The sequence below is a fragment of the Drosophila busckii genome, chromosome 3L (assembly GCF_011750605.1).
Source record: "Drosophila busckii strain San Diego stock center, stock number 13000-0081.31 chromosome 3L, ASM1175060v1, whole genome shotgun sequence".
NCBI lineage: Eukaryota > Metazoa > Arthropoda > Insecta > Diptera > Drosophilidae > Drosophila > Drosophila busckii.
The window spans coordinates 6,447,094-6,459,238 of NC_046606.1; the positions used below are offsets into that span (position 1 = coordinate 6,447,094).

The following is a 12,145-nucleotide window of genomic DNA, read 5'->3' on the forward strand; positions in this document are numbered from 1 at the left end:
AAGTAATTGTTGCTTTGTCATTTAATTACTTAAGTAATTACACAAATTATTGACACGTAAATTGTTTCATACAGCTAGTGCTCAAATATTACAAAATTTTTAAGTATTTTAATGTTGGTGTTTGTAATTACGTAAGTAATTAAAGCTTTGTTTACCACAACAAATTTGAGAAAACTTATCTTGAACTTGAGCTATTTATTAATCTAACAAAGCCAAACAAACAAACAATGTGTGCCAAATATAACTGCACTTCACAAATGTTATCTAGCTAATAAAGCTAATCAGACAATTTATAACTAACCCCCCGCAGCTTTAATCAAGGAAGGTGCCAAAATGACGGCTGAGTTTGGTGCATTGCAAAAAGCTTGGCTACTAAATCGTTTGCTAATTGTAAGCACCGATTGTGAGTTCAATGAGCAACTGCTGATGAGTCAGGAGCCCAACAATTTTGTCAAGCATCAGCTTTATAAGCTATTGATACCCTGGCTGGGCAATGGTTTGCTATTGAGCAATGGCAAGCTGTGGCATCAGCGTCGAAAGATTATCACGCCCACCTTTCACTTTGGCATACTCGAGCAGTTTGTCGAGGTGTTCGATCAGCAATCGAATATTTGTGTGCAGCGCTTGGCGGAGCAGGCAGATGGCAAAACTGCATTCGATGTGCACTCGTATGTGTGTGCAGCTGCCTTGGATATCATAGCAGAGACTGCGATGGGCACAAAGATTTATGCACAGCAGGCCAAGCGTACGCCCTATGCGGATGCAGTGAATGAGTAAGTTGGGACAAGTTTACGAATTTGCTGCTCTAACTAAATTTTGTGTCATTTTAGATGCACAGCTTTGATGGCTGAGCGCTTTATGTCTGTTTATCAGCAGCATGATTTGCTTTTTAACTTAATCCATCCGCTGCGCAGGCGGCGTCAGAACAAAATCATAAGCATTATGCATGAGTTTACTAGAAATGTTATAGAGCAGCGGCGCAACGCTTTGGAGGCACAACAGCAACAACAACAACAGCAAATTGCACATACAGACGATTTGGGCTGCAAGCGTCGCATGGCTTTGCTGGATGTGCTGCTGCAGGCTCGCGTGGAGGGACGTCCTTTGAACAATGAGGAAATACGCGAAGAGGTGGACACGTTCATGTTTGAAGGACATGATACAACAACAAGTGCGCTTAGCTTTTGTCTGTGGTTAATATCGCGACATGCTGAAGTGCAGGCCAAGCTGTTGGCTGAAGTATTGCAGGTGCTGGGTGAGGATCGCAGCTGCGCCGTCAGCATGCGTCAACTCAATGAGCTCAAGTATATGGAGTGTGTTATAAAGGAATCGCTGCGTCTGTACCCGCCAGTGCCAATTGTGGGACGTAATTTGCAGGCGGATTTCAAATACAGTTAGTAGTGCGCTTTAATTTAATTTATGTCAATGCCTTATGCTTTCTATTTGCTTTAGCACACTCTAAATATGGCGCAGGTGTCATACCCGCTGGCACCGAAGTTTTAATCGCATTAATTGGTACGCACTGCAATCCGCAATATTACCAAGAGCCGGAACTTTTCAAGCCCGAGCGCCAGGAAACAAACGAACGTAGCTCAAGCTACAGTCTAATCTACTCGCCCTTTAGCGCTGGACCACGCAATTGCATTGGCCAAAAGTTTGCGCAGCTGGAGATGAAAATGCTGTTGGCCAAGCTAGTGCGAGAGTTTGAGCTGCTGCCGCTGGGTGCGAATCTGGAGCCTGTCATCAATATAGTCTTAAGATCGGAAACGGGCTATCAGCTGGGCATGCGCAAAAGGAACGTTTAGAATTATTTGCTGTACTAAATTCGATTACAATAGAAAGTTGATAAATCTAAACAAAAACTCTACTGACTAATTAATTGACTGTACATATTTATTTATTATCAAAAATTAACTAGTTTATTGCTTCGCGCTGTTTAAGCGCCAATTGAAATCCATTCTTTGAGCCCAGCGTTAAATGCAAATCCAGACGCAGCGGCTCGCCATTGGGCAGCAGCTCAAACTGTCGCAGCAGCGGCGCCAGCAGCGTCTTGAGCAGCAGCAAGCTGTAGTCTTGAGCTGGACAGCGACGCGGCCCCAGGCCAAAGCTCAGCAGCTCCACTGGATGCGCAGCTAAAAAACGCGTGGGCTCAAACTTCGTTGGCAGCGCGCCGTAGTCGTCGCTGCTGCGCTGCAACGCAAACAGATTCATATAGATCTCAGCACCCAGCGGCAAACTGCCCGCACCCAGCTGGGAGTGCGTGTAGTCATAATCCTCAGTGAGCTGTCGCGCCAGCCAAAGCTGCGCTGGCTGCAAACGCAGCGTTTCCTTTAGCACCGCATCCAGGTAGGGCAGCTCGCTCAGCTGCTGCTCCTCTGACTGCGCACGCAGCTCCTCCAGGCAACGCTGCTGCACGCCAGGATGTCGCGCTATCTGCACCAGAGCAAAGCACAGCGTTGTGCTTATTAACATATAAGCCAAATAGTTGCAAGCGTTCAACTCGGCCAAGAGCTGCGCTTCGCTCAGCTGCTGCTCTGCGCCTGTGAGCAGCAGCTGCAGCAACGAGCCATGCTCCAGTTTCTTGGCCAGCTCAAAGCGTTCGATGACAATGCCTGAGCTCATCAGATCCAGCTGCTGCCTGAGCTCATCTATCATTAGACGATTGTCCTTGTTCAGTCGCTTAATCAGTCGCTGTTGTCTGCGATGCACAAAGGGCGAGGTCAAGCGAAAAGTTAAGCGATTTGCAGACTTAATGCTGAGAAAACGTTTGCGGTACAGCTTTGTTAAGCTACAAATAATATTAAATATTAAATTAATTATGAACTTAATTTATTGTGCATTGTACTCACTCTAAAAAGCTTTGCTTATATTGCTCGCTCGGCTGCATGCCACAATTGCTGAGCAACACAATGTCGAGCACATGGCTGGAGACCAAAGGCTGCACATCGAACGCTTCTCTGCTTGCCGCCTGCTCCAGAAACTTTGCCTGCAACAGCGACTGCTGTTGTTGCCACAATTTGCGCTGCTGCAACACGCGTTCGGGCCTAAAGATTTCAATCAATTGCGCGTGACGTTGTGGCCACTGCTCGGCCGCACACATAAGCGAACTCTCATTGAACCAATCGCTCATCAGCTCCGCACCCGTCTGCACATGCGACTCGCTGTGCAGCAAATGCGCTGCAAACTCCAGATCAGCTACGAATATAAACAGTCTATGGAACGCCCAGCAGCGCGTCAAGTTTCCATATTTAGCCAAATAAGCGGCGCTGTTTTTAAAGAAATCTATGCAAGCTTAGTATGAAATATAGCCAAACATAGCTCTGACTCACTTTGTGGTGTAAGCAGCAGAATTTTATGCAACGATCCCAGCAGCGGAAAACTGAAAGGTCCTTTCAGATTTTTAATGAATTTACGCTGCCGTCGTGTGCGAAAATAATTCACAGCTGCCGCTAGGCAAAAACACACAAAAATGCTGATCAAGATCATGGCTTCGACTGTTTGTTCAGAGCTAAAGCTACCATATGCATTTGCTTATATGCTAATCACAAAGATTAGCTCAACTTTATTGCAGGCAGGTTCTTGGTTCAAGTATTTAATTAGCTTTTATTTTTTGTCAAATTTTTGACACTTATCGCTTGGGTGAAACAAAAATGAACACAATACAATAATTAAAAGTTAAAACTCTATTTAAATACACTAATTTATGAGTTGCAGAATTTTTATAGTTTTATTCAATGCGTAGCTCAGAAATTCGCGCATAAATCTTATAAATTAAATTTTTGTTACTAATTTTATTCAATGTGTAGCTCAGAAATTCGCGCATAAATCTTAGAAATTTCAATTTAATTTTTTTTTGACTAATTTTCTATGTACTCTAAGATGTTTTTTGTGATTGCTTTTAAATTTGGTTGAAATATTAATAAAGTCGCAATTGTAGCTTAAAATTAATTTAAACTTAAATCAAAAAATGCTTGCAACTGATAAGAACATGTTAAGAAAAGAAGATTTGCTATTTAAAATTTTGCACATTAATTCAATGAGTCACAAAATTTCTTAAAAAAAAATTAATGCTATAATTTAGTTTAATTTATTTAGGAAAAGCTATAAAAAATTACTGCTTATGAACTAATGAATATAAACATACATTATTAATTATATTATGCAATTTATAATTAAATGCAATTTGTTGCTCAATAGTTTGTCTATCAATTTAGCATTTAGTCTAATCTTAAGTTTAACGCTAGTGAAAGTTAAGACGTTTGTAGTTTATAGTTGAGGCATTGAACCTCTTTAAGTTCTATGGCTGATAAGGCTTATCGCAGGCATTTATGAATTAACTGCTTAATAGGCGGCGCCTCAAGCAATTGTTATCAACAAAATATTTACAATAATAACAAGTAGTTCAAGTTGTTAGTTGGCCAAGTTCATGGCAGCTGTTGCCAATTTTAACTTATCAAATATTTCCTTTTAGAAATTCCGGTCAAAATTAGGCACTCAGATTAGATTAACGTTTTTCTAATTTTGGCTTAACATAAGCAATTTTCATAATTGAAAATGTTGCTGATCGCTTTGGTTGTGCTGCTGCTTAGTTTGGGATGTCTTCGATATTGGAGTCAGCGCAAGCGACGCGCTGCTGTGGCCAATTTGCCAGGACCTTATTGTGCGCCCTTGATTGGAGCCATTTATTTGATGCGCAATTTTAATGCCAAGTGTAAGTTGTTTAGTCATATCAGTGAAATTACTTTAATGTGCTTCCTGCTTAGCTTTTCTGCAAGAGAGTCGCAAGCATTTGGCACAGCTGGGCGCACTGCAGCGTCTTTGGGTATTCAATCGCTTGGTTATAATGAGCAGCGATCAAGAGTTCAATACGCAATTACTCGCGAGTACAGAGTCCAGCTGTTTGGTCAAGCATGAGCTCTACCAGCTGATGAAGCCCTGGCTGGGCAATGGTTTGCTGCTAAGCTCGGGCAGGCAGTGGCAGCAGCGCAGAAAGATTATCACGCCCACCTTTCACTTTGGCATACTCGAGCAGTTTGTCGAGGTGTTCGATCAGCAATCGAATATTTGTGTGCAACGCTTAGCGGAGCAGGCAGATGGCAAAACTGCATTCGATGTGCACTCGTATGTGTGTGCAGCTGCCTTGGATATCATAGCAGAGACTGCGATGGGCACAAAGATTTATGCACAGCAGGCCAAGCGTACGCCCTATGCGGATGCAGTGCATGAGTAAGTTTAGCTTATATCTAGATCTGTTGCTATATTTATGCTTCACTACTTTTTTTATTCCCCATTAGCTGCGGTGCCATCATAGCTTGGCGCTTTCTCTCCATTTATCTACAAAATGAGCTGCTCTTTAGCTTAGCGCATCCGCTGCTGAAGCTGCGCCAAAGCAAACTCATCAATCTAATGCATGAGTTTACCAGCAATGTGATTGAGCAACGTCGTCGCGCTTTGCAGCAGCAACAATTGAATGATTCTGTAGATGAGCTGGGCTGCAAGCGTCGCTTGGCTTTGCTGGATGTGCTGCTGCAGTCGCGCATTGATGGGCGCCCACTAACCAATGAAGAAATAAGAGAAGAGGTGGATACTTTCATGGTGGCAGGACATGATACAACAACAAGTGCGTTAAGCTTTTGTCTGTGGTTAATATCGCGACATGCTGAAGTGCAGGCCAAGCTGTTGGCTGAAATTTTGCAGCTGCTGGGTGAGGATCGCAGCGGCGCTGTGAGCATGCGTCAACTCAATGAGCTCAAGTATATGGAGTGTGTTATAAAGGAAACACTGCGGCTTTATCCTTCAGTGCCTGTCGTAGGACGCACTTTACAAGCGGACTTTAAGTATAGTAAGTTAGCCTGCAGACTCACCAATCCACTCTCTCTAACGTATCTTAACTTATGCGCAGCTCACTCTAAATTCGGTGCTGGTGTTATACCCGCTGGCTCGGAGATTATAATGTCGCTTATACTTATGCAAACCGATGCCAATTACTATGCCGAGCCAGAGCTGTTCAAGCCCGAAAGATTTGAAAGCAGTCAAAGCTCAGCTTATGCGCCCTTTAGCGCTGGACCACGCAATTGTGTGGGCCAAAAGTTTGCGCAGCTGGAGATGAAAATGCTGCTGGCCAAGCTGGTGCGAGAGTTTGAGCTGCTGCCGCTGGGTGCGCATATAGAGCCAGTGGTTAGCATAGTGCTAAGATCGGCTACGGGCTTCCAGTTGGGCATGCGCAGGCGACAAAGCGAGCAGGCAAAAAATCTTTAAAGAATTTTTTATGTAGTTGCCTGTATTTTAAGCGGCTTAAATAAATAAATAAACAAACATAAGTTTTATTTTGTAATTGCGCTTTAAATTGTATGAAAAGTAACTGCAAACTTTTATTGCCTGTTTGAAAGCCTTTAGCTAATTCGCTGATTTGGCTAATTGAGTTAAAGTTGCTGCCACAGGCAACGCGGCGGCGGGGCACGTCCATCCTTGTTGCTTTATGTGTTAGCCGCTTTATCACGCTCTTTGGCCATTTTGCGGTTTAAAAAGCCATTAAAAAAATGTAATTATGTTGATAAATACGTCTTGCATAATATCTCTTGCATTTTCTGCTCGTTTTTGTTGTTGCCCCACAACTTACACCCAAACTGTTTGTTGTTGCAACTTGCTTTTGACGTTGCTGCGGTCTAAGCAGCCGCCATGGCCGGCCCATTGCCACTCAACTTTGGACTTTAGTTTTTATTTTTGTGCTCTGCCAACTTTTTGCGCACAATTTACTTGCTATATATTTTTTTTTTTTGCAGCGCTTTAAGTCTGCCGCTGTCTGCTGCCATTTAAGCAAAATAATTCACATTTTGCTTTTCAATTTGCTCCGAGTGTAGTCACATTACTTTTAGCTTTTGCTGCTCCTTTTTTTTGGTTATTAGTTTAGCCATTCAACTGTAGCCCAAACTAATGGCATCACTTGAACTGAAATTGACTTTTGTGCCTGATTACCTGAAAAAAAAAAATTAATGAGCTGTTAAGCAGCTGATTTCATTTATAGATTGCAGTTGTCAATGCGCATAATTTATAATGTTCCCATATAAAAGCAATTGCAACTTCTACTTGCGCTCTAAAATTTCTGCTTAAACTTAGCTACAGGGTATATATATATATATATAAATCTGTTTGGGTCTGTGTGTCCTTTGGGCGCTTTGCCATTCAGGTCACGTAGCTTTCATGTCCGATTTTTAAGTTTGCGCTGCACAAATCACGTAAAGCCAACAAAAGGGTTGGGCTGAGTGTCCTGCTCTCTTCATGGCTGCTAATGTGCTACTTGAGGCTATTTGTGCTGCAATTTTTATGATTTGTTTAGAGAGCCAAACACAATTGAGACGTGCGGCAAAAAGCAAAAAGCAATATGAAAACGCAGCTGACTAGCAAATACACTTTGCTCTTGCTTAAGCGTATACTATTTACAATAGTGTAGCAATTGTTTTAATTTTTCTTACATTTTTCTACATTTAAAATAAGTTTAATATGCTAAGATTTGCATTCAAATTCTTCTAAATTAGATGACTTTTGATCAATGTTTTATTAAGAAAGCAGTTAAGAAATAGCAACAACACAAAGATAATTAAAGAATATAAACATTTTTCAAATTAAGCATATATATAGTTATAATAATTATTTTATTTATTTATATTTGCATTCTGTCGTATTACCAATTAGAATATGGAGGCTAATAAAAAATTGAATGAAAGATTGAGCTTGAAATTTATGCAAAGTATTAACTCTTATATTAGAAAGCAGATCCAGTGGAGCAGCTTTAGCATGCCCTCTTTTTGCATTTTCAAAGTGTATCAATAACAAGTATTTTATTGCTTATTAAGTTAATTAGTTCATAGAGAGTTTTGAACTGCACTTTTGATTTAGTAGCCCCAGTGTGTGCCGAAGCCATCGAAGCTGATGTGGGAGACGGCATCAGCGGGTGAATAGTGGACGACAGCAGGAGCAGCAGCATGAGCAGCGGGTTGACTGTAGTAAGCAGCTGGAGCTTGTTGCTGCTGTGGCGCATAAGCGACAAGTCCGGCCCAGGCATGGCTGAAAGCCAAAACGACTACGAGGCAAAGCAAAATTGTCTTGAACATGTTGTGGCTGCTGCAGAATTAACGGTACTGTGGCTCAAATCAGAGCAGCTTAAGCTATTTAAAGCTGGCAACACACCTTAGCTGAAGCTGAGGCAGACACCAATTGAACTTCACAGCTAATGCGATTGCTTTTTTGCGTGACTTTCTAATCAATTTTCAAAACACCAATGCGACAGCCGCGATTTGAGGGCGTGTCAAGTTACGTAATGCAACAATTACTCAATAAGCCAACAGACAAAACAGTTAGCTCGGCTTACTTTCTGTAGGTCGACGCACTTGCTCTTTGCTCCACATTTCAGTGCTGAACACCACTGAAGTGCCCTCAAGTGCACTTGCCCACACGTATACGTAATATCTACATATAGTAGATGCTGCCGCTGCTGCTGCTCCAAAATGTATAAACAGTCAGCAGAATTTATAGGCCATTGGAGATGCATTAAAGATGCCACAAATTGTTAATGCATTTCAGCATTTCGAGCCTCAATATTTCGACTTGAAGAGCAGCCACTCCAAAGTGACAACAATGTGCTGCAGTTATTCAGTTTTTAATGGCTTGACAGCTAGGCTGTGTGGGAGGAACATTATAATGAAATAAAGTCGATTTTTATGGCCAGTTGCAAGTGCAGACAGTAAAGCAACCAAAAATATACCAATGACAACATTTTGAGGGACTCAAAGGTTTACACTTATAATTTTAATTTGTTGCTATTATTATAATTATAAGTACATTTTATTGTAATTATTTTTTTGAACAGTAGAATATTAAAAGTTGCCAAGTTACTTTGGAATTTGACTATACTAAACTATATTAATAAGAAATTTAATGTTATATTATAAAATGTCATTTCAGAGTTGAAGCTTAAAGGCTTAAATTTTACAAAATTTAAAAGTTTAAATGATGCATCATTTATTCTATTTAATTATGCATTATTTAAGCTTTTAAATCTTGTAAAATCTAAACCATTTAAGCTTCAAGTCTCGAATAACATTTTATAATATAACATTAAATTTCATATAGAATTAAAGTTGCTTATATAATTTTTATGCTCACTTATATTAAAGTGTTGAGCATAGCATTTAGAAATATAAATTCTTATTATACAAAATGTGTTTTTTATTCGACTTGCATATCAAATTTTCCAGATTTGAAAATTTAACAAAATAGTTTAAATAGAATAAAATATTATATATGAACATATAGATATTTATGCCTTAATAGACTCGTTGCTCTAACTTCAAATGCTCTATTTGTATCTGTAGCTGTCTACACATGTAGACTTCCTCTTAAACAATTGCAGTGTTTTCTCAACAGCATTTGAAGTTCAATTGTTGTTGTTGCTGCCCACTCAATTGCTCAACACTAGAATAAAGAATGGATACGTTTCGATACGCAAGTCAATGCTATAAAAATCGCCTCTCAGCTACAATTGAGTTATAATGCAATTGGCAAAACGTAAAGTAAATGTTGTTAACTTACAGGCAAAGGCAGCAGCAGCAGCAGCAGCCCAAGAGCTGAACGTACATTGTTGCCCATTGACCATGTCTGGACAAAAGTTTCGCTTTGCTTTTTTCGGCTGAGGGGGGAGCGAGGCGCAATGAGAATGACACATAAATAGCAATAGCAGTGGAACTCTCAACAAGTTCAGCTTCAGCTTTGCACTGAGGCTCACAAATGTGATTACGTTAACATGCGAGCATCAACGGGGGTGGAGGGTGTGGGCATGGGAGTTAGCAAGAGTCACCTTTGTTTGCTGATGACTTTGTGACTTGATTTGTCTGCCTGTCTGTCCATTTGTCTGTGTGTGTGTGTGTGTGTGAAAGACCATTATGGCTCTTATGAAATTTTGGCACATAAATTGTATTATTGCATTTATGCTTGATTTTATTTCCGTTTGCCTTACAATCGTCATATGATTGTATGTTGCGTCTCTTTCGCACACTGGACGTTTGTCACGCTTATTGTATTGACTGTTAAATTGGCTTTCGTTGCTTTTACGTTTACTTAACTGAATTTGCTGTGAATTCGTCTTTTAAGTCCTTTTGCCTGCACACTAGCTGCTGTTCATATGTGTGTGTGTGTGTAAGCACATTTGAACGGTTTCCGGGACTAAGCGCCTTACACTCTCAACGGTCGCAGCACAATTTGAACTTCAATTAGCCGCTTTGGCCACTTACCTAACCTCAAACTCTCAACACGCGCTCTCTCTCTCTCTCTCTCTGTCTCCCACACTCCGCTCTTTCGTATACAATTACAAATGACGCGCCAGCGCCAGGCCGAAAGTCAATTAACGGTAAGGCTCTCGCATAAAAGCTCCACGCGCCTTCTAGCTGCTAATTGGAATTGAAACATAAATTAAAAGTCAAAGACGTGAGCGCAGACGAAGATGGAAACAGGCAGAATGCAACTAAAACTTTACGACTTCCCACACATGCATATGTTTGCTTGTATGTGTGCAGCAATACGTAACGTAATGCTTTGCACTTTTACGTATTATCGTAATGTGTTACAATTACGTTTAGTTTGGCTGTGCCAATTACATTTCTATGTGTGTGTGTGTGTGTGCTCTTACTGCATTGACAGCTTAGATTAAGTGCTGACTATAAATTGTTGTTGTTTTTATTGTTTGTTGCATTTTTAGTTAACGACAATGTACGCTTGCAATATTTATGAGCTTAGTGCAATTGGCAATTGTAGGTGGAAATTATTTAAGAGCAATTACAAGTGTTAACCCTTAGACAGCGCATTAACCCGTGTGCTTATAATAATAAGAAAAATACTAGCACTAGTATTTATGGCATTGAATCAGTTGTGCTATATTATATTGCCAATCAGTTGTCTGGCTGTCTCAATTCAAGTCTCCAGCTAGCAACTACCAATTCCCTTACACATACCCATTCTCTTTTTCTCCTGCTCCTTTACACTTCCTGCGTGGGTGTGCTGGCTGCTTTGGTTTATAGCACAAAAGGGAGTTGGCTTCAATTTTCTTTATATTACAGCTTGATTTAATTTGACGTGAGACTTGGCGCTTGACCGACGCGCGCTAAGAAATGAGAAAAGCTCGCGCAGAATAAAATAAAACTTGGCCAAGTAATGATTACAAGTTACATTCGAATGCATAAAAATTCAAATTACATTTTGCGTAGTTAATGAAAATATTAACAATAACCCAAAAGCAAAAGTCATTTGCCAGCTGCCAACTGCAATTCTAACTGAGGGGTTGGACCGATTGATATAATTTCATTAGGGAAAGCACTTTTTAGCCCACCCCCATAGCAAGTTCTGTTGTTACCAATGAAATGTCACGCCCACCAGCGTAAAAAACGTAATAACAACACAAAAAAGTTGATAATGAAAATGAAAATGCATAAACAGTTGGGGGCGGGAGGAAAACTCATTAAAACTTTTTCACAGCCCATTTAAAAGCAATTTGTAAATTGTTGCAGGCCTGGCAGTTGGCCAAGGCCGTAGCCAAGGCATAATAATTAATATATATTTATCTTCTTTTTTTTTGTTTAATGCAAGCAACTTGAAACATATTCAATTTGTAGTCCTTTTTCTGCACAATTTAATGCACATATCCTTTTGGAAAACCGCAGCAAACACAGCAAGTCGGCAATCATTTTGAACCCTTGGCAAGGACTGCTCACAATCGCAGACATTAAATCACATTTCCGCACATTTTGTGGTGGGTATAAGAAAAATTGTGTTAGTCCTGTGCCCATCCTTGCTCCCTTACTACGCTGCTGTTGCTGCTTACGGCGTTCTGCCACTTAAATATTCAAAGCGAAAAGTTTGTGCCGCACACACCTTTGCTCTCTGGTTTGTGCCTTATTATTCATACGACGGCTTTTTTGTGAGTGTGTGGTGTGTTTGTGTGTGTGCAGCAGCGCCCAAAATTCCCACAGGATGCAGCTCAAAGGTACTAAAGGTTGGGGTTATGCTCCATACAATGTACATCAAACGTTTTTAATGGCGCCTGCAGTCAGCGAATTCAAATAAAATCCGTTGAGCAAGCGAGTGTTGCCAGACATCT

The 12,145-nt window shown here is 40.6% G+C and overlaps 2 protein-coding genes across 3 annotated transcripts; one reads left to right on the forward strand and one right to left on the reverse strand.

Moving 5' to 3' along the window:
* The first annotated feature begins 228 nt into the window (after window positions 1-228).
* LOC108598562 (cytochrome P450 4V2) lies at window positions 229-6,288 on the forward strand. Its single transcript, XM_017985246.2, has 7 exons — window positions 229-773; window positions 831-1,393; window positions 1,453-1,799; window positions 4,558-4,711; window positions 4,764-5,226; window positions 5,295-5,842; window positions 5,903-6,288. The coding sequence occupies exons 1-7, from the start codon at window positions 334-336 to the stop codon at window positions 6,256-6,258; spliced, it is 2,871 nt and encodes a 956-aa protein (XP_017840735.2). The 5' UTR covers window positions 229-333; the 3' UTR covers window positions 6,259-6,288.
* LOC108599091 (probable cytochrome P450 316a1) lies at window positions 1,896-3,570 on the reverse strand. Of its 2 annotated transcripts, none has more exons than XM_017985880.1 (3): window positions 3,330-3,570; window positions 2,850-3,282; window positions 1,896-2,788 (listed from the first exon to the last, which is right to left on the reverse strand). In XM_017985880.1, exons 1-3 carry the CDS (start codon window positions 3,484-3,486, stop codon window positions 1,915-1,917), a joined length of 1,464 nt encoding a protein of 487 aa, XP_017841369.1. In that variant the 5' UTR covers window positions 3,487-3,570; the 3' UTR covers window positions 1,896-1,914. The 2 variants fall into 2 exon arrangements, with proteins under 2 accessions (XP_017841369.1, XP_033149498.1); XM_033293607.1 differs by having other exon boundaries at window positions 2,850-3,266; window positions 3,330-3,390.
* Window positions 6,289-12,145: the final 5,857 nt, after the last annotated feature.